Raw genomic sequence first — 25,905 nt, 5'->3', positions numbered from 1 at the left:
AAAATTTATGGACCAAGTTGTTAAAAATGAAAAGTTCATGATTTTTTGTAATTATTTATAGGTAGTGCATTTCCCAAGACATTTGGAAACTTTGAATCAAATTAAAGAAATAAGTTTGTAAGGCGAAGTCCTTTGGATAAAATGTAAACCTAGAAGAGCCAGTTGGCAGATATTGGTTATAGGTAGTGCATTTCCCAAGACATTTGGAAACTTTGAATCAAATTAAAGAAATAAGTTTGTAAGGCGAAGTCCTTTGGATAAAATAATGTAAACCTAGAAGAGCCAGTTGGCAGATATTGCTGCAAGCAGGGTTTTGCAAACAGACAGGAGCACCTCAATATTGTCATGAAGACTGAGCCAGCAAAAACGGTTCCAGTAAGTATTTGGCATGTTTTTCTCTTCAATTTTCAAGCACTGATAGGAGATATTTCCTTCAAGGTCTCATGAAATAGGTTAGCTTTCTTTATAAACATTTGTGTCAACTTCCATAGAACTTGACCTTAATAAGGTGTCACACTTTGATAAGGCACCTAATAGAAAGGAGAAGAAGAAGAAAACATGCATCCATAAAATAATAATTATGATATTTACTTGTTTGATTTACAGATAACTTCCTTAAGGAATGTAACATCAACTATGTCTCCAAGATTCATAGCAGCTCCTGTATCATCGATAAAATTCCATGCCTCGGCTGGGTTCGAACCCACGCCCTCCTGTTTACCAGGCGAGCGTCTTGACCACTACGCCACCGAGGCAGGTTCGTACTTTTTTTTATACTAGAGGTATCAGTGAACTTTAGAAAAGGGCTCTTACCGTATTTAGATAGGGCTGAGCCTCCTCCCCCTAATAAACTGTATCATCTAGTATAAATACTGTTCCTCTCACCATACAGAATGCTGGAGGAAAACCTAGTAAGTTTTGTTGTTGTATGTTTTTTTTATCTACAGTGGAAAAATGACCTAATGGTTAAGTTCCCGACATTTGAAAACAACAACTCTTATCCCCAGTAAATTATCTACCTTCATTACTTACCTCTATAAAATCAATATTAACCTGTATCATCTAGTATAAATACTGTTCCTCTCACCATACAGAATGCTGGAGGAAAACCTAGTAAGTTTTGTTGTTGTATGTTTTTTTTTTTATCTATAGTGGAAAAATGACCTAATGGTTAAGTTCCCGACTTTTGAAAACAACAACTCTTATCCCCAGTAAATTATCTACCTTCATTACTTACCTCTATAAAATCAATATTAAAATGTTAAGTTTGGGGTACAATCAGCCTTGTGAGGACAATTGAATAGCTACCTTAATCAAATAGCAACCAGTGAAATGGGGGAGAGCCAATAACCATATGTAAAGGCAGTGCAATAGTCCTAAACTAAAATGGATGCAGCACATAAGGGATCAGAAAGAGACCGCCTTAACATAATAAATAAATAACCAGTGGAGACACAATAAGGTTGACCAGTGTAAAAAGATTATTGAAATATGGAAATTGATTTCAAAAGAGGCACTTAATAGTAATTTCTGCAGTTGTGATAAAGCACAGCAGGTACTAACTGTGCCCTAATAAAATGAGCCTGTCTTACTCGGCACATGTAAGTCCCATTGAGCCCAAAATTTAACGAGAAATTTTAATTTTTCCTTTTTTATTATTATTTGTATGGTTCAAATCTTGTAACTAACTTTTCATTTGAAACTTCGTAGGATTTACTAATATTGCTAATGATGCTAACAGGATATGCTAATGAAGTAATGAATTTTTCTTCATATTCTTGTAATAATAACATGTTTTTTAATCCAAATTCCCGATTTTTTCTCTCTTTCAGATTCATCGAGTTTCACGCCCACCACCTCGAACACCTCCTACTATTACGAAACACCAAACTCCTCCTCACCCTCTGTATCTCATCCTCCCTCTTCCTCCCCCTCAATAGGGGGCTACACCTTGCCCCCCAATAGCACGGGGCCCCCCAGTACAGGCGCGCCTAGTACAAGTGCCCCTATTATAACAGGTGCCCCGCCTATGGGTGTGCGGCACCCCAGTAGTTTCGCCCCTGTTACCTCACTCAACCATCCACCGAGACCCAATCAGACGTCTACCATCATATCAGGTGAGTGATCGAAGAGAGGTTTGAGATTTAACGCGAGCCATTTTGATATAAGTTGTTTTTTTGGTCATACAAAAACTCGATAAATTGGGGTCAGCGCGAACGACATTAGAGTGTTAAAGCGCCTAAAAGAAGAAGAAAGAAAAATAAAACTTGAAAATTCTGTTCAATTTTGATTACTGATTACAGTGATTACATTTGGCAAATATATTCAACATTTAAAAATTTTGTTGAGATTTTTCGGGGTCGGTAAAACTCAAAAACTGTGCCAGAATCTAGCGGCCCCATTGGGTCTTGTACGTTGAAAGGCGAGTTTTTTTTTTTTAAACTTTCGGTGATATGCACCTAAAACTGATGCTAGTAAATTTTAATGTCCCGACATCGTTTTGAACCCCAGCCTCTAGGCATACAAGCCCAAACTGCTTGGGCTCATTCATGACTCTCTTTTCAACTAGTTCTCATAAAGGTGTGTCCAAACATAGTCGACACCGTCGATCGACGTAACCTGAGAACGTACACTGCCTCGACAACATAGATTCACCTCATCGATTGATGGCGTAGACTATGTGTGGACACATCAGTTTTACCTTCATTTTATAATTATGTGCTTCCCTATTTCATTTTCACAGCTCCCCGTGGTGTGGGTGGCGGCCTCTCACATTTCTCCCTCCCTACTAACAGATACCCCGGTCCCCAACCGAGTGTGCTTGTAGCATCACGGATATCTGGCCCCCATCTTATTACTTCCTCTTCTGGTGGTGTGAATAGTGGGAGCTCGGCCATAGTCACTACAGGTAAACAGTTTTTTTTTTTTTTTTTTCAATGTATAACCATTTATTTATCAACATACATAAACACAAATCATCTCAATATGAATAAGTAATACAAATGGCTTACTCTTTATCCATGGAGCAATTTAAAATATTAAATGCTCTGTATCGGATAAAGAGGAGTTCAAAAGTTAACTGATATTATTTAAGTAGGGGCATTTTGTCCTTTGCGGCTTTGATTCGACTGTCGAACTTTATCGTAAACTGATTAGATTCGTTCTCGGAACGGCTGGCTTTTTTCTATCCTGTCCTCCTCTTCGATTTCGGGACGATAAGACCTCAGTAGTTACAGTTCCCTCTATTAAACCTCTGGAGAGAAAGACAAAAAAAGTCCTTCCAAGCCAAGGAAGCTGTGTACCCCTTGAAAAATGCTGAGGAAAATTTTGAAACCAGGAAAATTACATTTATGACTTTTTTTTCAGGTCCCACCGGAGTTACCCGATTCAATCCGATCTCTGCTTCGGCTCCAGTTCCGATCATACACGAGGCTATATCTCGTCAATCCTCGCTTCATGGTGGAGCCACGACCTTCGTACCCGTGTCATGTGAAGGTAAGCTTTGTAGCCTATACAGTATGGTTCACGTACAGTAGAACCTCAATTATTTCAACTAATTGGGACCTAGGGTAGTTAAAATAATCGAAGTTCCGTATAAAACAATGGAAAAGGGGGCAAAATTTAGATAGAAAAGAACAAAATGATTAATAAATAGGTACCCTCTTTTAAACTGATTTTGGGGTTGAAATAATCGAGGTTCTACTGTAATAGAATAGGAATAGAATATACATACCTTGTTTCTCCTGTTAGAATTTGACTAAAAAGTCTGCCCCAGCAGTCTACTTGTTTATTTTATGGGTTGAAGGTGGCCTCCCCATCATAACTTTTGAACGGATGGCAATTTTTAAATTCAGTAAGGTTTTAGAGATGCCAGCCTAAACAGATTAGATTCTCGGAATGCAAATGGGTAAAAAATATGAATAAATGGTCGATTCCTATGTAAAAAGTTGGGGAAAATCCAAATCTGAGGTCAAAACTCCGAAAAAATAACTGTAAAATGTCGAAAATTCAATGTTTATTTTCCGTTCTAATGAAAGAGTTCAAATATGTGTGACGTCAGACTTTACGCAGTTGTTTTTTCGTCCGTTAGGTAGCGCCACTATGCAAGTGCGCTAGCGGAGGAGCAGAAAGAACTGCGCAGATACGTATGCGCACAAACACATTAATGCTTTGCCTGCGAGGGAGCTTTGCTTGGGACATTTGATGTGACGTCATCGCCTACAGGAGCGTATGCCGTGACGTCAAAGTTCACGATTTACCGGTATTTTTTAAATCGTTTTATCTCGGTATCTAGAAGTCGTAGGAGAAAAAGAAAAATTCCGTTGGTCCTCATTTTTCCTGCTCTATGACTTAGAACCTTCACCCACGTAAGCGCAACTGTTCTATTCTGTAAAGTTTTAGAGATGCCAGCCTAAACAGATTAGGTTCTCGGAATTGCGGGCTTTCTCCTATCCCGTTCTCCTTCCTCTTCAAATTTGGGACGATAAGACCTCCGTTGTTTGTTCCTTCTATCGAAAAGGTAAGGCTACTTGCCTCGCGTATTTTCATGCTACGCGTCCTAAGCTTAGCCGTTGATGTTTTATGTTTACAGGGTCTGGTGATGAATCTCCCAGTGTCCAAGGCTCAATATCTTCCTCTACAGTCAACAAACCCAATGCGTCACCCCGACCCAGTATATTGCGAAAACGAGAAATTGACCCGTAAGTTGATTTTTATTTGATACATACTAGGCTTGCACGCCCCAAGGTTCCCGGTTCCCGGCTCTACTTTACCACAAATAATTTACGTACTCTCCTATCTGTCCTTTATTTTCCTTGAATGCCCCTATGATCTTTAAATTTTAATCCTTTTTTTACAACATAATTTTATATTTTCTTTTACATGTATTGTTAAGAAATTAGGGATTATTGTAAAAAATGGGTAGCCCCCATCGGAATATTAATAAATAAATAAATAAATAAACTCTTCACACCTAAACTTCTGTCCTGCCTTTAAAGCCAGCAATGACATTGTAGGGAAATATTGGGATGCGGGAGAAAAAAATGACCTAGTGGTCAAAGATCTCGACATTTGCAACAATATTGTAACATACATACATTTACGTACACAATAGGGCTGCCTGGAAGAGACTGACAAGAAACGCCGACCCTATTTCAACAGGAAAACGCTAGGAAGAAGAAGAAGAATTCAAGTTATTTTACATTTAGATACATACAATACTACAGATATTTAGTTAACTATTTCAATCAAGCAATCAATCAGTCAATTAATCAACTTATCGCATTTTCCCTTCTCTCAGGTCGGTCCCAATGAAAGCTCAAAAGAACCTGACGCCCATGCTGAACGCACCTCCCAGTAGTACTGCATGTAGTATCAGTGCCAATCTGATAGCCTCGATCAACAATACCGCTATCAATGCATCTAACCTACCACCCTCACCTTCGTCACCTCCCAAACGACCTGACTCTGGTAAGAATACAATTATTTATACTTTCCTTATCCCATAGCAAGGAAAGTAATGTAATCTTGTGAAATTTTCGATGGTCAGTTTTTAGTGCCAAAACACCTTTTGAGGTCCCTAGAGCCTAAATCCAAAATTTCAGCCATTGGTCCGTCTGTGTGTCTGTCTGTAAACAAAATATCTCAGGAACTGTAAGAGCTAGAGATTTGAAATGTGGTAGGTATGTAGTTGACAAGGATGCAAGATGATACTTTTATTTAAGATCGGTGCAGCGGTTGGCGGCATTTCGGCCGCCTTTTGGTGTTTTTTTTTTTTTTTTTTTTTTTTTTTGTCATCGGGGGAGCGGTTGGGGGCATTTCGGCCGGCTTTTGGTTTTTTTTTTTTTTTTTTTTTTTTTTCAGTCAGCGCCGTTTTTCTTTCGTAGCAATGAAAAAACTCGTCTGGTCTGTGTCGTATCATGTCATTCTACATGACAAGAGAGTGCGTTACCACCAGACTAATCGTTCTTAAAACTCAGAATTGTACAGGTGGTGGCAGTTCGTAGAAGTTTAACCCATCCTAAAGGGATGTTTGCCCCTACACCTAAGCTTCGGAGTGGGCTTTTCATGTATAACAAAAAGCCCACTCCTAATCGTTTGTTAAATTGAAAACTCCATATTGTACAGGTGGTGGCAGTTCCTCGCAGTCCTCATCGAGTAGCACAAGTAGTAGCGGGTAATCAGATAGAACCGAAGTGTTTCTACTCTTCTTACTGATTTATTTGCTGTCGTGATTCTTATCTTAATTAACACATTCAGAGGAAAAAAGAACGACAAGAAAAGCTACGTTTTCTTCTAGCTGTTCATAAACTTATCGAGTTAGGAAAACAACAATGAAAAGATTGGAAACACTTTGTTACTTTATGTCATTGGATTTTTTGATCATTATTGATTTTTATAGTTTTTGTTTCTAGTATCACGGATAGTTATTTGTAAAATATCCAATAGGTAACCTTTATACATTTTAATTTACAATGCGACATGTGTACTAATTTTAGGGGTCTAAATGAAATTAATATTGCCCGTGTTGTACATAAATGTTTGAACAAAAGAAATACTAGTAAATACAAAGGTCTGTACATTTGATAAGAATTATTATTTATACGAAAAATGACCTTTTATGTAATAGCTTTTTTCGAATTTTCCCCGGTCCTAAGTTCTATGCCAGATTATTTATTACCGCTGTTTTGGAGTGTTGAAAAGTACAAATGTGTCGAGAGAAAAAAAGAGGGTAGAGTCGTAGAGTAAGCCTGAGACTTACCACCTCGGAATTTCTCTAGACTCTAGATCAAGTTCAATCCTGAATCGACTCAGATACAATATTTAGCTCGATCCTTCTTTAGTATCAGTCCCAATTTATAGCGATTTACTAAGCTCACAATGCTCTGATACCCAAATCTCTTGGGGGTCTAAGAAAAAGCTCAGTTGCTAGAGCACTGGAGTTCTGAACCGTGCATAGTACTGCCATGTTTTAAATCTCTAAAAAGGACGCGAGAAGCTTGGAAGGAAAAAAATCAAATAACATTTTAGAAAAAGTTTTCATTTAGTTTTAAATTTGAACTGTATCAATATTTAGAAATTCAACTTGCGATAGTAACATACATTGTGTACAATTATTGTTCTTAGAGTGCAAAGTTCAACTTTCGTATCTCTGAATTGATTCAAGTTATTAGTTCTTCAATTTGGGACATTTTGAATTTCATTTGTCAGTACATCAGATTGTAGTGATACTAGGTATTAATGTTTTCATACCTTTCCCTCATAGTAGATTACAGATATGGTTTTATCCTTTTCAAGTTCTTCAATTTGGGACATTATGAATTTCATTTGTCAGTACATCAGATTGTAGTGATACTAGGTATTAATGTTTTCATACCTTTCCCCCATAGTAGATTACAGATATGGTTTTATCCTTTTCGTTGTACCATAAAGCTACTAATGCAATTAAACAAAGACTCTTACCAGCAAAAGCCATAACAACATGATCATCTAAAGAACAAATTTTCCGTACAGTTCTTTCTTCCTGAAGTTTAGGCACCGACTTCTTTTCAACACCAAGTACAACTACATTTTCACCACGGACTCCAACCTAAAATTGAAAGGACAAAAAGTTAAGTATTAGAACTTGGCTTGAATTATTTATAGGTACCTAGTTAATATCTAACTTTTTTATTCATCAAAAATCCTTTGTTTGGGACTGGTTTATTCTGTTAGCCAGATGCCAGATGACATTAGGTAACTATCAAAACTGACCCATGTACACTAACCAGTTGAGTGTCAACTTTGTTGATTGGCTTACTTAGCATAGACAGCTTTGAATTTTGAGCCTGTGAGAGAAGGGGGGATACTTTTAAGGAAATTATTTCTTTTGTCATTACTAGGTAATTGTTTAAAGTGATTTTTATAGTCGACTGAACCCTTAGTCCAGTTTTTCTAAAACTAGATACTAGGTATACTTCCACCTGAAAACTTACGGCAGTGGATCCCTTCCTGACAGCTTCCTGGGCATATTCTACTTGGAGCAAATGTCCGTCCGGGGAGAAAACTGTAATAGCACGATCGTATCTTGAGCTACTCATGATGAAAGTTATAAAATCAGAATATCAAAATTAGACAGAAAGTTGAAGGGAATATCAAATGAATCGGCAAAACTTCTACAAATATATAATTTTCAAATTTCAAATGCAAGTCATTTGAAACTGTTCTAGGTTATGTTTAACTTTTTTTGTAAACAAAAGTATAGACTGCCACGCAATTGGCATGAAAAGATCCGTTTACAACACTACTGACACGAAACGAGTGACAAGTCTTTTTTGAAAGAAAGGAAAAGAAGATATTAATAATTAATTTTCCGTAGATAAAGTTGAAGAAATGTCAAAATTTTGAATTTAGGCAAGTTGAAAGTTCCATTTTCCTCAAACCTGTATCAGAAAATTTGAAAATCAGAAATTCATTTTAATCCATTATCCTTATCTCCTTATCCTTACGTATAGAATGCCAATAACAAACGCACGAAACACGACAAATGGCGAAGAGTTCAAGAGCAAAGAGCTGTAGAGATTGTAATGAAATTTGTAAAGGTTGAAAAGTTAAAAAATGGAGAGATAAAATTGATTCTTAAAATGTTTATTCTGAACCTTTTCGTAAGGCCTATTTCAGTTCTAAAGTCCTGATTTTGCAGTTTACACTCTGATTTGCTAGCAAAACAGCCTCCTAGCTTTCGTGATTGTGTGGTTGAATCTTGCATGAAATGATACCAAGTGTTTCTAATCGTCAAAGCAGGTAAGTTCACTTGAAGATTATTCATGCATTTAAAGTAGGTAGGTAGTAAATTTCTTGAACGTCTCGAAGCTCAGTAAGGTCAATCTTTTATCTTCAGGAAAGCTCTTGTCACAGGAACACCATCTTACGATTTGAAGGGAGTACTCAGACTAATGCACTGATGATTAAGTATAAACCTGGCTAAAGGACTGGAGTTTTAGGATGGGTCAGGTCTTTCCTATTATGAAAAAGTATTGTCAATAGGTCCAGACATGCCATATTTTACTTTTACATTATTGATTGGTACTTAAGTGTGTGGGCAGTATGAAGTACCTATCAGTTTTTTTTTTTTTTTTTTTTTTCAAACTTTCTAAAGAAAATGAAAAATTGAGATAAAAATATTCTGATTCACTGTTTAAATCCAGGAAGCAATAAGACATGAAATGGGTAGAAAAAAGAAGGTTCAGAAATCTGCTAACAAAGCAACTGTTGAAAGGAAACAAAGTCTAGAGAAATCTGTAGAGGATTGCACCAATGAAGATGAAGATGACATCAACTCCCATAACACCATTGAGGACATCACTGCACACTCTCCCAAAAATGAAAGATCTTCAACTCCAATCATCCACAAAAAATTTGGTAAGATTTTTACGTTAATTATTTTCTCTTTGTGTCCACATTCTTCTGGGTCTCATAACCAAAAAGGATAGTGTGTAGAATAGTAGAATACAAGCATTTGTGCATGCTTTTCAGGATTTTGCTATGGTTTCCCTGTGGTCATTCAGCTTTGCTGCTTGATTTGGTTTCTGCCCAACATCAGACTAATTTTTGTGCCAATACCGTAATAACATCATGGGATAAGTTTTGGTAAGTTCCGAACATTTCCGAGTGAAAAATACCGTAATAACATCATTAGGTATGTTTTGGTAAGTTCTGAACATTTCCGAGTGAAATACATCCCCCACAAAAACACAAATTTGAGACTTTGTTAAGAACACACGTTTTATTTCTGCTCCTTTTTAAAAGTGATTAAAAACTATTTAAAAGTGTCTTTAAAAATTTTCAGAGTGTGCTTTCTGGTGTTATTTTCAGTGCTCAATCCATTTAAGTGATCCATTTTGTGCTAGGCAAAAGTGTTCTCGCGAAAACTCATTTTTTACATTTGCATGTAAATCAAACTTGTGTTTTGCCTTTCACTACCTGTGGTCACTTTCACTGAGTGTGGAAATGACAACTAGAACTAGAAAATTGGCCGCTCTGGGTAAAGACCTCAAAATTGATTTAGAGTTTATTGACTCTTTTGATTCTACTGTGGAAGATGTTTCTGTTCAGCTGTATTGTGATATCAGGGATTTCATCGTCACCACCAGTGCTACTCTCACTCCCGAGCTCAATAATAAACTGAATATTAAATAAAATAGGTAGGTACATAAATACTGATTTTCTTTACCCAAGATCGAAAAATTCCCGGAGGGACGGGCCCTGCTTGTTTGGTGACAGTAGGCAAAAGATTCTTTAATGCCCTTGACCCTTACACATGATGTAGTCTAAATGCCTACAATTTCTTACAGGTAAAGTCATCTGTCCAGATGAGAATGAGAGCTCTAACTCTCACACCACCGATAGTCAAACTGAAGACAATCTAGAACCTGACAGTAAATCCTGTGATACACAAGATGAACTCACTTACGGCAATCAAATTGTGTGTGAGGAAATTGAAGTCCTCACATCAGAAGATATTCAGATGAGTGAGGATGGTACCAGTGGTTCATTTCACATGTCCAACAATGGAACACAACAGCAGGTGTTTGAAATTGATGAAAAGTTCAAACAAGTTTCTGTGTCAAGTGAGTCTTCACTTTTTTTTCCTATGCTATCTATAACTCTTGTGTTTTTAATGCACCTTACTTGCTGTTTTAAATCCCTTATAGTACTTTTGCTCATGACTTCCTATCTAAAAGCATACTGGATGGTACCAGTGGTTCATTTCACATGTCCAACAATGGAACACAACAGCAGGTGTTTGAAATTGATGAAAAGTTCAAACAAGTTTCTATGTCAAGTGAGTCTTCACTTTTTTCTTCCTAGGCTATCTATAACTCTTGTGTTTTTAATGCACCTTACTTGCTGTTTTAAACCCCTTATAGTACTCTTTTGCTCATGACTTCCCATCTAAAAGCAAGTAAGGTATCACAATAAATTTAACAGTAGGGACAATATCGGGGGCCATCATCCCAAATGGATAAGGTTCATTCTCGAAACGGCTTAGATGATTTTCTCCTATATTGTCCTCCTCTCTTTGATTTCGGGACGAAAGAACCAGTGCCACAATGCCCTCTTCAAATTAAATTGATTCCAATGATGGGGCTCCTCCACTGCTTCGGCCCCGCCCATCGACCCCCTGGACCCCACCGCACCTCCGCCCCTGCCCCATCATGAGCCCCACGAGTCTGAACCGAATATGCCTCACCCTCCTACCTCAGCGCTGATATCGGGCCTGAGTCTGAGCAATTGTCCCGTCGAGATGAGCCCCAGGAAGAAACCCCGTAAACAACTCCTGTAAGTAGGACCCGGTTTTATTTTCCCTCGACTGGCTCTGTATTATGTACTTTTCTAGGTACCTTATTTACGTGAAAAAATCTACTGACTGTTACTCATTATCTCATATGTCAAAAAGTTATAATATTTCAGTATATGTTTTTTATGTAAAGGGGAGATTAACAATTTTATCATATAGGTATATGGTATATTTCCTAGTCCAATTAAATTTCAAATTCTGGCCCCGGGGCATGAGAAGGTTTTTCCTGTTGAACCCGATGGTTTTGTCTCAAGGAATATTGAATTTTGTCTAACACCACCTCTTAATATGAATATTGCATGAAGATTGTCTGACACCACTTACTTAATAGGAATATTGAATTAACATTGTCTAACACCTCTTAGTAGGAGTATTGAATTAACCTATTTACATCCGTGGTATTTCAGGACGGGAGATCTTCAGGAAAGGAAAATGGAGGTGGAGGACATGGAGTTTATAACGGAGGAGAAAATCAAGAGTGAGCATCATAGAGAAGGTAAGCGTTGTAATGTTCCATAATTAATATCTCCTGGGGCTAGCTTACAAGTTAGCGCGCCTGCTTTGAACATACATCATTATTATTTTCCTTATTTGAGACAAATACTTTCTTTATTGGAACATCCACAGTAGGATACAATGAAAAGTAAGGTATCACAATAAATTTAACAGTAGGGACAATATCGGGGGCCATCATCCCAAATGGATAAGGTTCATTCTCGAAACGGCTTAGATGATTTTCTCCTATATTGTCCTCCTCTCTTTGATTTCGGGACGAAAGAACCAGTGCCACAATTCCCTCTTCATATTAAATTGATCCCAATGACAAGGAAAACCTAAACCCTTGACGAATGAAGTGTGCCTGAAGGCATGTAATGTGTTCCAATCCACTCGACCCCAAACCACAAAAAAAAAAAAAAACGCACACACAATATCACATACTAATATCAAATTTTACCCCGCCTTTCAGAGAACGGTGGCGATCTCCATGGCAGCACGGGTGTTAGCGGCAGTGGTGTAGGTAGTGGGGGGCACCCTCTCCCCCTTGCTCCCCCTCACACCACCCCCCTCCCGCCCGCCTCCCCTGCTAGCAAGAAACCTCACGTGTCCCTCCTGCACAGCTATCGTCAGGGCTGGAAATCCCGACACCATCATTTCATGCGATACTCGGACGTGAAGCCGAAAGACGAGCGGAGACCGAGCCTGAGTGACATAGCCAGTCAGAAGCATATCCTGCAGAAGGTGAACGGATGGAAGATCTATCATTTGCGAACCCAGATGGAAAACATGGTGAGTGGACATTAGTGCTTGTTTATACATTACTGCTAGTATAGGACTGAAAAGTCCCTTAACTTCAGTACTAGGCTACTACTCTTATAGTGGTCAAATTCTGTTATTTTTTCATCGCTCGAATTCAGTATGGCACGAGAATAATGGTTCTAGTTCACAAGCCGCGATTTCCCTCATTTCCCATCTATTTCACTTCTCCTCGCTGCGTTTCCATATGCCATTCTACATCTCACGGACTATATATCTCATGAAAATGTAAAAAAAAAATTCTTTTATCACAGGCGACGTCTGAAAAGGAACACTCCTCCAAGCTGACCTGTCTACTGGAGACATTTGAGAAGAAGTATGATTCTAGCGATAGAGAAGTGAACCGGGTCAATGAACTCATCAAGGTAAGTGCAATAGAATATACCTTGTTTATATGTAGACTAGAATATGCCTTGTTTGTACTGCCACCATAGGACTGAAAAGTCCATTTACTTTCGCAGACTAAATAAAAAATAAAGTATACATAGGTATTACTAAACCTTCTAACAATATTGGTGTACTATTAATAACTTCTGATTTCAATAGCGTGTACCTGTTATTTTTTCATCGCTCGAATTCAGTATGGCACGAGAATAATGAATGGTTCTAGTTCACAAGCCGCGATTCCCCTCATTTCCCATCTATTTCACTTCTCCTCGCTGCGTTTCCATATGCCATCCTACATCTCACGGACTATATATCTCATGAAAATGTAAACATTTTTTTCACAGGCGACGTCTGAAAAGGAACACTCCTCCAAGCTGACCTGTTTACTGGAAACATTTGAGAAGAAGTATGATTCTAGCGATAGAGAAGTGAACCGGGTCAATGAACTCATCAAGGTAAGTGTAATAGAATATAGCTTGTTTATATGTAGACCAGAATATGCCTCGTTTGTACTGCCACCATAGGACTGAAAAGTCCATTTACTTTCGCAGACTAAATAAAGTATACATAGGTATTGCTAGACCTTCTAACTTTCTCGTTGGGTGAGACTGAAAATTCCGTTCATTCTGTCAATAAAAAGTCTAGTTTTCAAGACACACGCCTGGTAATCAACAAGGCGCGGCGTGTGTTTAATCCAAGCTGAGGTCTGAAATTTTATCAACAACACTTCTAGGAGTTCGAACCTGTTTTTTTTTTTTTTCATCTGGATGGGTGCCTCTGATGCGTTTTTTCGACCTACCATACATCTGTGAAGTTGTCAAAGTTATTTTCTTATGTTACGATTCTATAATTTTTCTTCGAGCTCATTCTTCGGTACTTAGGTATTACATATTTATAAAATTTTAATGTTTATTGTCATCAAAACATCAATCTTAATCCCTTCTCATATTCTATTCGCAGGGCAACATTCAAAGGAACAACGTAGTACAGGATCAACTTCTAGAGGCGCATGGTCATCTGATGAAGATATTCGAACATAAGAATACGGTGTCTGATCTCATCACTAAGAATGGCAATAGGAGGACGATCAAAAAGAAAGACAAGTATTAAAAAAATACAAGTTTTTGAGACCAGCTCTTGGAACAGACGGTTTTCGTGGTAAATATGGCCATCCCTTGTACGTATAGATGAAGATATTCGAACATAAGAATACGGTGTCTGATCTCATCACTAAGAATGGCAATAGGAGGACGATCAAAAAGAAAGACAAGTATTGAAAAAATACAAGTTTTTGAGACCAGCTCTTGGAACAGACGGTTTTCGTGGTAAATATGGCCATCCCTTGTACGTATAATTGAAAAATCTCTGGATTTTTTTCCCCTACCAGAATTATTGAGATGGAAGACAAATAGGTATTAAGGTAGCCATAAATCTTTTTTTTTTTTTACCGTATTATCTGCATGAAATAAGAATAAGTGTATAATGTGCAGAGGTTTTATTTTTACATAATGTACGTATTGTACGTTTTGCTCACTTTATGTATTTCTAATTGTAAAATGTAATCCGTGTACACTTGCCCTTGCATTGTAAAATGCATCTCTGTAAATACCTCTTGTGTATTGTAGGAAAAATGTTTTTTTTTTTCGTTCCCTTCTACAAAAGGTTTTTTCATATGAATTTCATATGTTCATAGAGTAATGATATAATTTAATATTTATTTATTTTTTAGTATAAATTACCCTCTTTTTCGTTGAGACCTTAGCCATTTTAGATTGCCCTTTCTTGTTTGTCTATTTCGCCCTCTCAGTCTTTCGGTTACCCTTATCTTGTAGGTACCATGTACCACGTACAATTTCTGTTTTGGGGATTACAGAAATAAGTGTGTTTGTATGTGTACATGTCATGACTTCAGTACAACCATCAATGAAATCAATTACCAATGATTATCTCTAGTAGCGCGGTCAAACTTTCTTGACTTGGCGGGGCGGAGCGCTACCACTCTTCTTAATAAAATCGGGCTAAGCTTGCGAGAGCTGTCGAATAACAAAATGAATGTAAAATTGTCGAGTTTAAAATTCGACCTCCTTTGGGTCAATAAATATGTACCTACATAAATTGGTGGTTCAGTGAACTTTAGATCTCACTTGAAGCCAATCTAGACCCCCCAAAGCTCCGATTAGACCCTAAATTTATTGAGCAAACTTCTTTCGTGTGTCCTAATGTGAAACATTTTTGGCAAATTTTTATCAAAATCGGCATTACCGTTGTAGAGATATCGCGGAATGACCATGCAAAATCGTCGATTCCAAACTTGAAACCGTTCAATCTCTTCCTCTCTGTCATTTTTCTCTTCCTGTTTCTCTTCCTTTATGTGCCATATTTTTGTTTCTTTCCTTTTATATTTATCCGATAAGCGCTCATTTGTTGACGTTATAGCCTTGCAATGTTCACGTCTATCAAAATCATGTTTAGCAATATTTTTCTTCAATAGTTAATGTTGATTTCCATCAGTAGGCAAAGGATGACACTAGATGGCGCAGGGCTCAAATGAACCGGACAATCAAACTGTGGTTGTCTTCTCTGTATTTATTTTGTTTTTACCTCGATGATCTCGGATTTCGATTTAACATAACTTTTAAACTGTATAAAATACTCCAGGAGCCTAGCTCTTGAAATGAGTTATTTGCCGCCTCTGTGTGATAATTGACTCGTCCTCAGAGGTGCTGGGTTCGAATCCCAGCGGGGCGGAAAAGTTGTCCGTTCCCTGATTGGTTTGCATAAGATAATGCCCTGAAGTGACGCAAAAGCGGTTCCAGGGACCAACTCAAAATATTAATAATGAATTGTCAATTCTCATTTATGAAATGAACAGAATTATTTATTTTTATACAAATTACCGATGAGAATCTCATTGAATGAGTTATTTTGTTTATTTTAACCTCAACGGGGTAGTGGATTTTATTACTTCCTTTTACCTCTATTTTTTAAAATGTGTATTTTATCAGTTTTATGAAAAGTACAAAAAAATTGTTATGTTAGATCGTAGAAATTTTATTTTGTATACAAATTAGGGAAAACAAGTTTTTGGTCTTTTTTAGTTTATCAGATAGAACCGAAGTGTTTCTACTCTTCTTACTGATTTATTTGCTGTCGTGATTCTTATCTTAATTAACACATTCTGAGTGCGCCAATGCACTTTTTGGGTACTTTTACATCGGAATAGGACTCTATCTCGAAAAAAATTTTCATTTGGTTGTGCCCCATTGGCATGAAAAGATCCGTTTACAACACTACTGACACGAAACGAGTGACAAGTCTTTTTTGAAAGAAAGGAAAAGAAGATATTAATAATTAATTTTCCGTAGATAAAGTTGAAGAAATGTCAAAATTTTGAATTTAGGCAAGTTGAAAGTTCCATTTTCCTCAAACCTGTATCAGAAAATTTGAAAATCAGAAATTCATTTTAATCCATTATCCTTATCTCCTTATCCTTACGTATAGAATGCCAATAACAAACGCACGAAACACGACAAATGGCGAAGAGTTCAAGAGCAAAGAGCTGTAGAGATTGTAATGAAATTTGTAAAGGTTGAAAAGTTAAAAAATGGAGAGATAAAATTGATTCTTAAAATGTTTATTCTGAACCTTTTCGTAAGGCCTATTTCAGTTCTAAAGTCCTGATTTTGCAGTTTACACTCTGATTTGCTAGCAAAACAGCCTCCTAGCTTTCGTGATTGTGTGGTTGAATCTTGCATGAAATGATACCAAGTGTTTCTAATCGTCAAAGCAGGTAAGTTCACTTGAAGATTATTCATGCATTTAAAGTAGGTAGGTAGTAAATTTCTTGAACGTCTCGAAGCTCAGTAAGGTCAATCTTTTATCTTCAGGAAAGCTCTTGTCACAGGAACACCATCTTACGATTTGAAGGGAGTACTCAGACTAATGCACTGATGATTAAGTATAAACCTGGCTAAAGGACTGGAGTTTTAGGATGGGTCAGGTCTTTCCTATTATGAAAAAGTATTGTCAATAGGTCCAGACATGCCATATTTTACTTTTACATTATTGATTTGGGTAAACCTTGTCCCGCTGTAGAGGAGAAACTGAAGACCTTCGAACGAATCGACTTCAACATTTATAAGACTGTCAGGTGAGAATAGTCTGTCTGTATGTACATATGTCGGTCTGTCACGCTGATAGACCTGTTTTTTCCTCTTTTCACGAGAAAACGGCTCGAACGATTTGGATGAAATTTTTTGTGGTTATTAAGAAGAGTACCTACTAAGGGTGACATAGGCTACTTGATATTGTCACATTCCATCCTGATTCAAAATGGTGTTGCTTCAAAGTCATGTCTCTTACGCCACGCTGATCCCGTACAAAGGATGTGGACGGGTCAACCACTAGTATAATATATTCATGTTGCCTTTTCTTCTCAGGTACACAAATAAAAGAGCCAAGGAGAAGATGATCTGCGATTGTTTTCTCACCAAAGAAGAGTTGGCAAGAGGAGAAATGGGATGTGGGGAAGACTGCTTGAATCGGTTGCTCATGATAGAATGGTAAGAAATCTTTTTTTAACTATCGTTCTTAGTTTTTTTTGTTTGAATCCTTTTGTAAAGTTTACTTCTGTAAAAGAAAAATTTCCGAGGCCAGCCACTCACTATCAGGTAGACCTGACAGTTACACCTGATCAGGTCCGCCTGTCAGGTCTACCTGATGGTGAGTGGTGAGCCTAATGCTTCACCGTTGACCGTATTTCTCAGTAGTTGTAGGTACACAATACGGAATTTTGGCAAGTAGAAGAACAAGAATTCTGTTCTCGACTTATCATACTTTTGTAGGAGGGAAAGAACCATTCTACGGGTTACTTTCTGGTATTCTCGTGTTGATCCAGCACCTAAATGGAAAGTATTGTATCTCTTCTCGCCGATCTGATGAGAGGCATATTACTGGATAGGCATGCTAAGACACAGACCACAGGAGTCTAATGCAGCAGTTGTTTCATTGCTGCGAAATATAAACGGCGATGAAACATTCATCTTATATCCACTCTCGTTCCCCCTCCCTTCCTCAGCTGTTCGCGTTGCAATCTGAAGGACCGCTGCTCGAACAAGCGGTTCCAAAACTTGGAGTACGCCAGATGCGAGATGTTCAAAACTGAGATGAAGGGATTCGGATTGCGCGCCCTGGAAGATATTCCGGCGGATACGTTCCTGTTTGAGTATGTAGGGGAAGTGGTGGACACGCGAGAGTTCCATAGGAGAGCCCTCGGTAAGTCATTGGTCCTGGGTTCGATACCCGTATTAAATTTGACAAGTTTTTATTTGTATAATTAAATTCAACACATAACATCTCCTAAGCTTACTAAAATTTCTAGGGAGATGGATTTTCCTTCCTTTTCTTTTTTGTTACGTTTCTATTTCCGTTATTCCTCTTTTTTTTTGTTCAAGTATACTTTCTTTGACTGTTTCTTTGATTTTATTGATATTTTCTTCATCTAAGTGTTGTTCCCAATATTTCTGTAGTATTTTCGGGATGTGATAGAACAGGCATCTTTCTCCATATTTAGTTGATACTCTTGGCTTTTCAAAACCTTTTATTCTTAGTTGGTAGAGGTAAATAAACTAGAGATAGAAAACCAAACGTAAAATGGTAGAGACCGTTGCCATCAAAATGGGTTTAACTGCTTGTGCTTCTACCCCAGACCGAAGTGCCGAGTTCTAAGATACGTTATCTCAGATTATGTACACGCGCATAATTCGTTAACCGTCATTCCTAGGCACCTTATATGTACATCAATCGATTCCTTGCGAAAATTTACACAGGAAAGACCTCTTGGTAATCTTAAATACTCTGATTTAAACGCTTGTTCTCCAAGAAAACATGTTGAAATATTTGGAGATATCACAGAGAGGGATCAGGAACAGAGAACCTTCCAACCTGAAAGCAGAAGAGAGAATGAGCTCTGACAAAAATCTGGGTATAAAGAAACCTCTCCTTGACCCCCTACTACCAAAACTAGAGTAAGGGATCAGGGGAAATGTAGGGGGTTCAGGTTAGGTTTCTCCTACATCTTAACCATGGGTTTGGAGATTCCTCTGTGGATATTAAGATAGAAGTTACTTTGTCTTCTTTCACAGTTAGTTTTAGTTAAACGCGATTTATTCGCGGTATCCGCGATTTGTTCGCAGTATCCGCGGCTTGTTCGCGGTATCCGCGGTTTTTTCGTGATATCCGCGGTATGTTCGCGTACTTTCTGGTATTCTCGTGTTGATCCAGCACCTAAATGGAAAGTATTGTATCTCTTCTCGCCGATCTGATGAGAGGCATATTACTGGATAGGCATGCTAAGACACAGACCACAGGAGTCTAATGCAGCAGTTGTTTCATTGCTGCGAAATATAAACGGCGATGAAACATTCATCTTATATCCACTCTCGTTCCCCCTCCCTTCCTCAGCTGTTCGCGTTGCAATCTGAAGGACCGCTGCTCGAACAAGCGGTTCCAAAACTTGGAGTACGCCAGATGCGAGATGTTCAAAACTGAGATGAAGGGATTCGGATTGCGCGCCCTGGAAGATATTCCGGCGGATACGTTCCTGTTTGAGTATGTAGGGGAAGTGGTGGACACGCGAGAGTTCCATAGGAGAGCCCTCGGTAAGTCATTGGTCCTGGGTTCGATACCCGTATTAAATTTGACAAGTTTTTATTTGTATAATTAAATTCAACACATAACATCTCCTAAGCTTACTAAAATTTCTAGGGAGATGGATTTTCCTTCCTCTTCTTTTTGTTTTCCTTTTCTTTTTTGTTACGTTTCTATTTCCGTTATTCCTCTTTTTTTTTGTTCAAGTATACTTTCTTTGACTGTTTCTTTGATTTTATTGATATTTTCTTCATCTAAGTGTTGTTCCCAATATTTCTGTAGTATTTTCGGGATGTGATAGAACAGGCATCTTTCTCCATATTTAGTTGATACTCTTGGCTTTTCAAAACCTTTTATTCTTAGTTGGTAGAGGTAAATAAACTAGAGATAGAAAACCAAACGTAAAATGGTAGAGACCGTTGCCATCAAAATGGGTTTAACTGCTTGTGCTTCTACCCCAGACCGAAGTGCCGAGTTCTAAGATACGTTATCTCAGATTATGTACACGCGCATAATTCGTTAACCGTCATTCCTAGGCACCTTATATGTACATCAATCGATTCCTTGCGAAAATTTACACAGGAAAGACCTCTTGTTAATCTTAAATACTCTGATTTAAACGCTCTCAACTTGCGATAGTAACATACATTGTGTACAATTATTGTTCTTAGAGTGCAAAGTTCAACTTTCGTATCTCTGAATTGCAAGTTGAATTAGTTGTGTTCGAAATGCAATGTTCAATATTGACCCAGGTCCCACAATATCCTATCAACAATCATCATATTGGTCCTTCCAAGTATTCATTACAATATGCACTCCACTCCACAGTATATTCCATGTCTCATTCAACATGTTTAATAAGCTACTCGTACATTTGTGCGCTTTTACGTTCAACTTGCGCTACAGAATTCGACATTTCTGTAATGATAAATGGCGCATGGAATAACTTGTACGTAACGTATGTACATTTAATCGCATGTAAAATTTACCAAGTAGAGCTGGAGACATAGCTTTATGGAGTGTTAGCCTGTTACCTGTTAGCAAGAATCAACCGTCCTCCCCCTAATTATCAATCCTTCCCCAAATTTTCAATAACGTTTATCATGGAATCGACAGGCCACACACGGTCCTACAATCCTCAACCCAAAAATACCCCAACTGGTACAAAGTACCAGATCTTAACCATTGTTGATGCTTCCATCTTTATCTATTTCGTTCAATTGAAAGGACTGGAAAGTAGGGAGTGACAAGGAATAAATATTATTTATGTACAAAGGTTCGTTTCCTCAATGTCTTCCAAGTTTTATTTCTTCTGCTTTTTCTTCTCTGCTTCGTCCTCCTTTTCCTTTTCAATTTCGTTCACATATTCTTCAATCTGAGCTACACTCAACATCTGAAAATGAAAACAACAGGTCATTTAGTTTTTCAAGTTGACTTGATTGAAATTTAGCCCAGTATTTGACTTGATTGAAATTTAGCCCAGTATGGTAGTTGTGTCCATTTCTTTTTCCCACTAAAGTCCAAATGTACACTTACATGGCATCAAAACATGTTTAATAAATTAAGAGTAACAATTTTGACGCTGGCCTACAATTTCTTGCCACACATATCACTCTAAAGTTTTCAACCAATTTTGATAAAAAATTCAAGGATTTGCAGATCCCAAGAACGAAATATAAATTTCTAATTTACCTCTACAGGTTTCCCATGCCTCATGACAGCTATTTCCAAGTTCTTCTGTCCAGATTGTACAACTTCGAGCAAAGCACGGATGGCCAACTTGATGGTGGCCTTCTCTGTTGTCATTTCTTCACTCTTGTAGAACTTTTCCAAAAACTCACGCACGGTTTTTGCACTTCTACCAGTTGCATTGGCCTGAAAAATTTAGTAAATGGTGTTCTGTTTGTGCTTGTTACCTGGGTACTTAATTAATTACTTTAGCTGTAATTAATAATTACCTACTTTCTTAAATGTTGGATGTGATTTGATAAAGCTGACTGATGTGGTACAAGCAATATTCTCACCTTCCATTCATAGTAAATCCCAGATGGTTCAGTCTGGTACAGTCTAGGTTTTCCATCATAATCAAAGCCTCCTATCAAACAGGATATTCCAAAAGGTCTTCTTCCATTGCTTTGGGTATATTTCTGTTTGAGTCCAGCAATGTATCTTGTAATGTATTCTAATGTCACAGGATCTTCTACTGTTAACTTGTGAGATTGACATTCTATTTGGGCTCGGTTGATTAGAATGCGGGCATCAGCAGTTAGTCCTGTAATCAAATTTTAAATTGAGATATTTATTTGGCACTTGTAATGAAATCCCCAGAATAATTAACTACTCAAATATACTGTGAGATTACTTAGGTCATGTTAAAGGTTAAAAACCATTTATTCATATTTGAGCTAAGATTTTTATAGACAACAAAACAGTTCTTCAAAGCCTAATGACTTGGATTGAACTGTTTTTCACAGTTATTATTGTCTCTTTCTCCAATTTGTCGGAATTTTGCATCCTTAAGTATGATTGAAGAGATGAAAAGAATTATTCTTACCGTTTTTATTTTTTGGTTAATACATGGGATGTCTAATATAAACCTAACAAATAATCGAGATGAAAAGAAGTAAAAAATTGATCCTCTGTAGGCAGAAACGAACCAAAATAAATATAGTAGTAATGGTTTATTTTATTGAAGTAAAAAATGTTGTGTGATTTCAGTGGACAGTAGATGGAGAGTTGAGAATTGGATTCTTCAGTAGGAAAAACATCAAGCAAGGTGAAGAGTTGACGTTTGACTATCAGTACCAGAGATATGGGTAAGTGACATACAGAATGTTCATATGGAAGTGCACGCCTATGCACTTGAGTGGGGCAAGTTAAAGAAGAAGACTCATGTGCATCTATTAGACAAGGTTAATGATCATCTTGTATTAATGTGTTCCAGGGAAGTGGTAGACTCTTCACTCCCCACTGCCTCTGCCTCATTGTCCACTACTAAACCCACTTCCACTCTCATCCTAGCCCCTCCCTCTCCCTCCTCCGGTAACACCTCCGATGCAGACAAACCGGTCAAAGTGAAATCCCGATGGAGGAGAACCAGTGAGCTGGAGATGGTGGTGGCTCCCAGACCTCATCCATTGGTTGGAGGTGAGAATGGACTTTTAAATTAATCAGTGTCTTTTCATTTTATTGTAAATCTATTCAACACCAAAGTTTCTTTTTCTTCTCCTTTTCCCGTGTACAGACGGGATCGACGTCTTTCGTCAGCTCTCAATCAGCCCTAACTAGGGCGATTGGTTTGGGCTGACATTGGGTTTTGGCTACAAATTTTACGAGTACAAATTTAACGAGTGAAACTCCTTTAACTACTTCGCACTCAACCTTTGCCATTTCTTTAGCAAGGGAAATTCAGGCTGGTATACTCTCTGTTTAAAGTCCCCCAGCTAAAGTCTTGCTGCCACGAGCGCTTATGTATTGTTTCCACTTTCGGGGATTTTGTCCTTTCTCCGGATTTTCGAGTTGTGCGAGGGATACAACAGGAATTAAGGGAGGATATTAAGATATTTACAACTAGATGAGGGATTTTAAGCGAGTGGAAACTGGAAACACTGTGGGTAAACAATGTAAACATGATCGAGCTTGGCAGCCCAGGGTGTTGAAGATGAAAAAATAATGTCGGCCAAATTGACTGACTTTTATTTCACATAATCGAATACAACTCAACTCTTTTTCACTTCTCTGTTGCAGACTCATCTCAGCCGCAATCTCCTCAAACCGCCGTTCCCCACCCCTCCCCTCTCTCCCCCTGTGATACGAGTAGCTCCAGTAGTACGTTGGGTAAACCTTGTCCCGCTGTAGAGGAGAAACTGAAGACCTTCGAACGAATCGACTTCAACATTTATAAGACTGTCAGGTGAGAATATAAAGGTTCAACATTTATAAGACCGTCAGGTGAGAATATAAATCTTGTTCATTCTCCTGTGATACGAGTAGCTCCAGTAGTACGTTGGGTAAAACTTGTCCCCCTGTAGATGAGAAACTAAAGACCTTCGAACGAATCGACTTCAACATTTATAAGACCGTCAGGTGAGAAAAAAGTATTGTCAATAGGTCCAGACATGCCATATTTTACTTTTACATTATTGATTGGTACTTAAGTGTGTGGGCAGTATGAAGTACCTATCAGTTTTTTTTCCAAACTTTCTAAAGAAAGTAAAAAATTGAGATAAAAATATTCTGATTCACTGTTTAAATCCAGGAAGCAATAAGACATGAAATGGGTAGAAAAAAGAAGGTTCAGAAATCTGCTAACAAAGTAACTGCTGAAAGGAAACTAAGTCTAGAGAAATCTGTAGAGGATTGCACCAATGAAGATGAAGATGACATCAACTCCCATAACACCATTGAGGATATCACTGCACACTCTCCCAAAAATGAAAGATCTTCAACTCCAATCATCCACAAAAAATTTGGTAAGATTTTTACGGTAATTATTTTCTCTTTGTGTCCACATTCTTCTGGGTCTCATAACCAAAAAGGATAGTGTGTAGAATAGTAGAATACAAGCATTTGTGCATGCTTTTCAGGATTTTGCTATGGTTTCCCTGTGGTCATTCAGCTTTGCTGCTTGATTTGGTTTCTGCCCAACATCAGACTAATTTTTGTGCCACATTTTGTCAGCCCTATTTAACATTAATTTTTAGTCCCTCTCTGACTTACAGTTGAGAAGTTGCGGGTTCGATACTCCCCGGTGTCAACGAATTTCCCTTTTATTTGTGAACCATGTACTTTGGACATCCATCAGATTTGTATAATATTCATAGAACTTTTTTTTTCTTAGTCCTTCTCGCCTCTTGGTACCAGCAAAAAGGAAAATATACCTACTTCACCTACCAGCAAAAACGAAAATGTACTTCAGTAAGCAATAAAAAATTGTGCTTGCTACATTTACTTGTAGACAAGTAGGTACCAACACTACCAACCTCAGAGTTGTAATGGTTAAAGAATTTTGGATCTGGAGGTTGGTGGTTCAAGTCCTCGTCAGACCACTTTTTTAAAGATTTAATGTCAGGTACTGAGTATGAACAGTTTGTACACCTAGTTAGTGACGGACATTTTATTTTACCTTCTTTTTTTAATACCTTTTCAATTTCCTTTACATCCCAAACCTGGTCGACCTACATATCAAATTAAAGGTCTTTTTACCAGGAACACGAAAATGGTGGTGTAAATTTTGTCCAGAAAACCATAGAGCCAAAAATCCAAAAAAACTGGTTTTTGGGGGATTTTTTCACATTTTCTTACACAAATGAGCTCTGATCTCGAAATTTGTTGTGACGACCTATGAACTCAAAGCGAGAAAGTTTTAGATAACACTTCACTCGATCATTCAAGACCGGTTTTAGCATCACCTATGTTAAGCTACGCCGAGCAAGGCCAATAAATGGATGGGTGACTCAAAGGAAACTAAGTCTAGAGAAATCTGTAGAGGATTGCACCAATGAAGATGAAGATGACATCAACTCCCATAACACCATTGAGGACATCACTGCACACTCTCCCAAAAATGAAAGATCTTCAACTCCAATCATCCACAAAAAATTTGGTAAGATTTTTACGTTAATTATTTTCTCTTTGTGTCCACATTCTTCTGGGTCTCATACCTAAAAAGGATAGTGTGTAGAATACAAGCATTTGTGCATGCTTTTCAGGATTTTACTATGGTTTCCCTGTGGTCATTCAGCTTTGCTGCTTGATTAGGTTTCTGCCCAACATCAGACTGATTTTTGTGTAGAATACAAGCATTTGTGCATGCTTTTCAGGATTTTACTATGGTTTCCCTGTGGTCATTCAGCTTTGCTGCTTGATTAGGTTTCTGCTCAACATCAGACTGATTTTTGTATTTTTCGTGATATCCGCGGTATGTTCGCGTTATCCGCGGTATGTTCGCGATATCCGCGACTAGTTCGCGGCATCCGCGATATGTTCAGTCGGTTTGTTCGCGGTATTTGCTGTTTATTCGCGGTATCCGCGGTTTGTTCGCGGTATTCGCGGTTTGTACGCGGTATCCACGGTTTATTCGCGGTTTGTTCGCGGTATCCGCGGTTTGTTCGCGGTATTCGCGGTTTGTTCGCGGTATCCACGGTTTATTCGCGGTATTCGCGGTTTGTTCGCGGTATCCACGGTTTATTCGCGGTTTGTTCGCGGTATCCACGGTT

At 38.0% G+C, this 25,905-nt stretch overlaps 4 protein-coding genes across 4 annotated transcripts in view; 3 read left to right on the top strand and 1 right to left on the bottom strand.

Annotated features, from left to right (window-relative positions):
* Positions 1-1,577: 1,577 nt before the first annotated feature.
* LOC103509377 (histone deacetylase complex subunit SAP130) lies at positions 1,578-16,222 on the top strand. The gene is made up of 13 exons (XM_026823733.1): positions 1,578-1,581; positions 1,833-2,117; positions 2,744-2,908; positions 3,367-3,495; positions 4,592-4,700; positions 5,300-5,469; positions 6,127-6,175; positions 11,125-11,319; positions 11,746-11,834; positions 12,306-12,625; positions 12,907-13,017; positions 14,000-14,059; positions 14,227-16,222. The coding sequence occupies exons 1-13, from the start codon at positions 1,578-1,580 to the stop codon at positions 14,314-14,316; spliced, it is 1,776 nt and encodes a 591-aa protein (XP_026679534.1). The 3' UTR covers positions 14,317-16,222.
* Positions 16,223-16,797: 575 nt separating this feature from the next.
* On the top strand, positions 16,798-20,168 carry LOC103509376 (histone-lysine N-methyltransferase SETD2-like). The gene is made up of 6 exons (XM_026823732.1): positions 16,798-16,829; positions 17,073-17,189; positions 17,479-17,601; positions 18,117-18,317; positions 19,502-19,698; positions 20,149-20,168. Exons 1-6 carry the CDS (start codon positions 16,798-16,800, stop codon positions 20,166-20,168), a joined length of 690 nt encoding a protein of 229 aa, XP_026679533.1.
* Positions 20,169-20,449: 281 nt separating this feature from the next.
* Positions 20,450-21,959, bottom strand: LOC103509367 (proteasome subunit alpha type-7-1; the record flags this gene model as incomplete). Its single annotated transcript, XM_008473977.3, is given in 3 exon segments — positions 20,450-21,080; positions 21,380-21,562; positions 21,712-21,959. Coding segments are annotated over 3 exon segments (521 nt in total), but the record flags the coding sequence as incomplete, so codon positions are not given.
* A 2,004-nt stretch (positions 21,960-23,963) lies between these two features.
* The window catches only part of LOC113467516 (putative protein TPRXL), a 3,591-nt gene continuing 1,649 nt past the window's right edge, over positions 23,964-25,905 (top strand). The window contains exons 1-2 of the mRNA XM_026823731.1: positions 23,964-24,159; positions 25,164-25,292. Coding sequence (XP_026679532.1) covers positions 23,964-24,159; positions 25,164-25,292 — 325 coding nt within the window. The remainder of the gene's footprint in view (positions 24,160-25,163; positions 25,293-25,905) is intronic.

Source organism: Diaphorina citri, unplaced genomic scaffold (assembly GCF_000475195.1).
Source record: "Diaphorina citri unplaced genomic scaffold, Diaci psyllid genome assembly version 1.1 scaffold493, whole genome shotgun sequence".
Lineage (NCBI taxonomy): Eukaryota > Metazoa > Arthropoda > Insecta > Hemiptera > Psyllidae > Diaphorina > Diaphorina citri.
The sequence above is the reverse complement of the archived record's forward strand: the minus strand, read 5'-3'. Positions and strand labels throughout refer to the sequence as shown.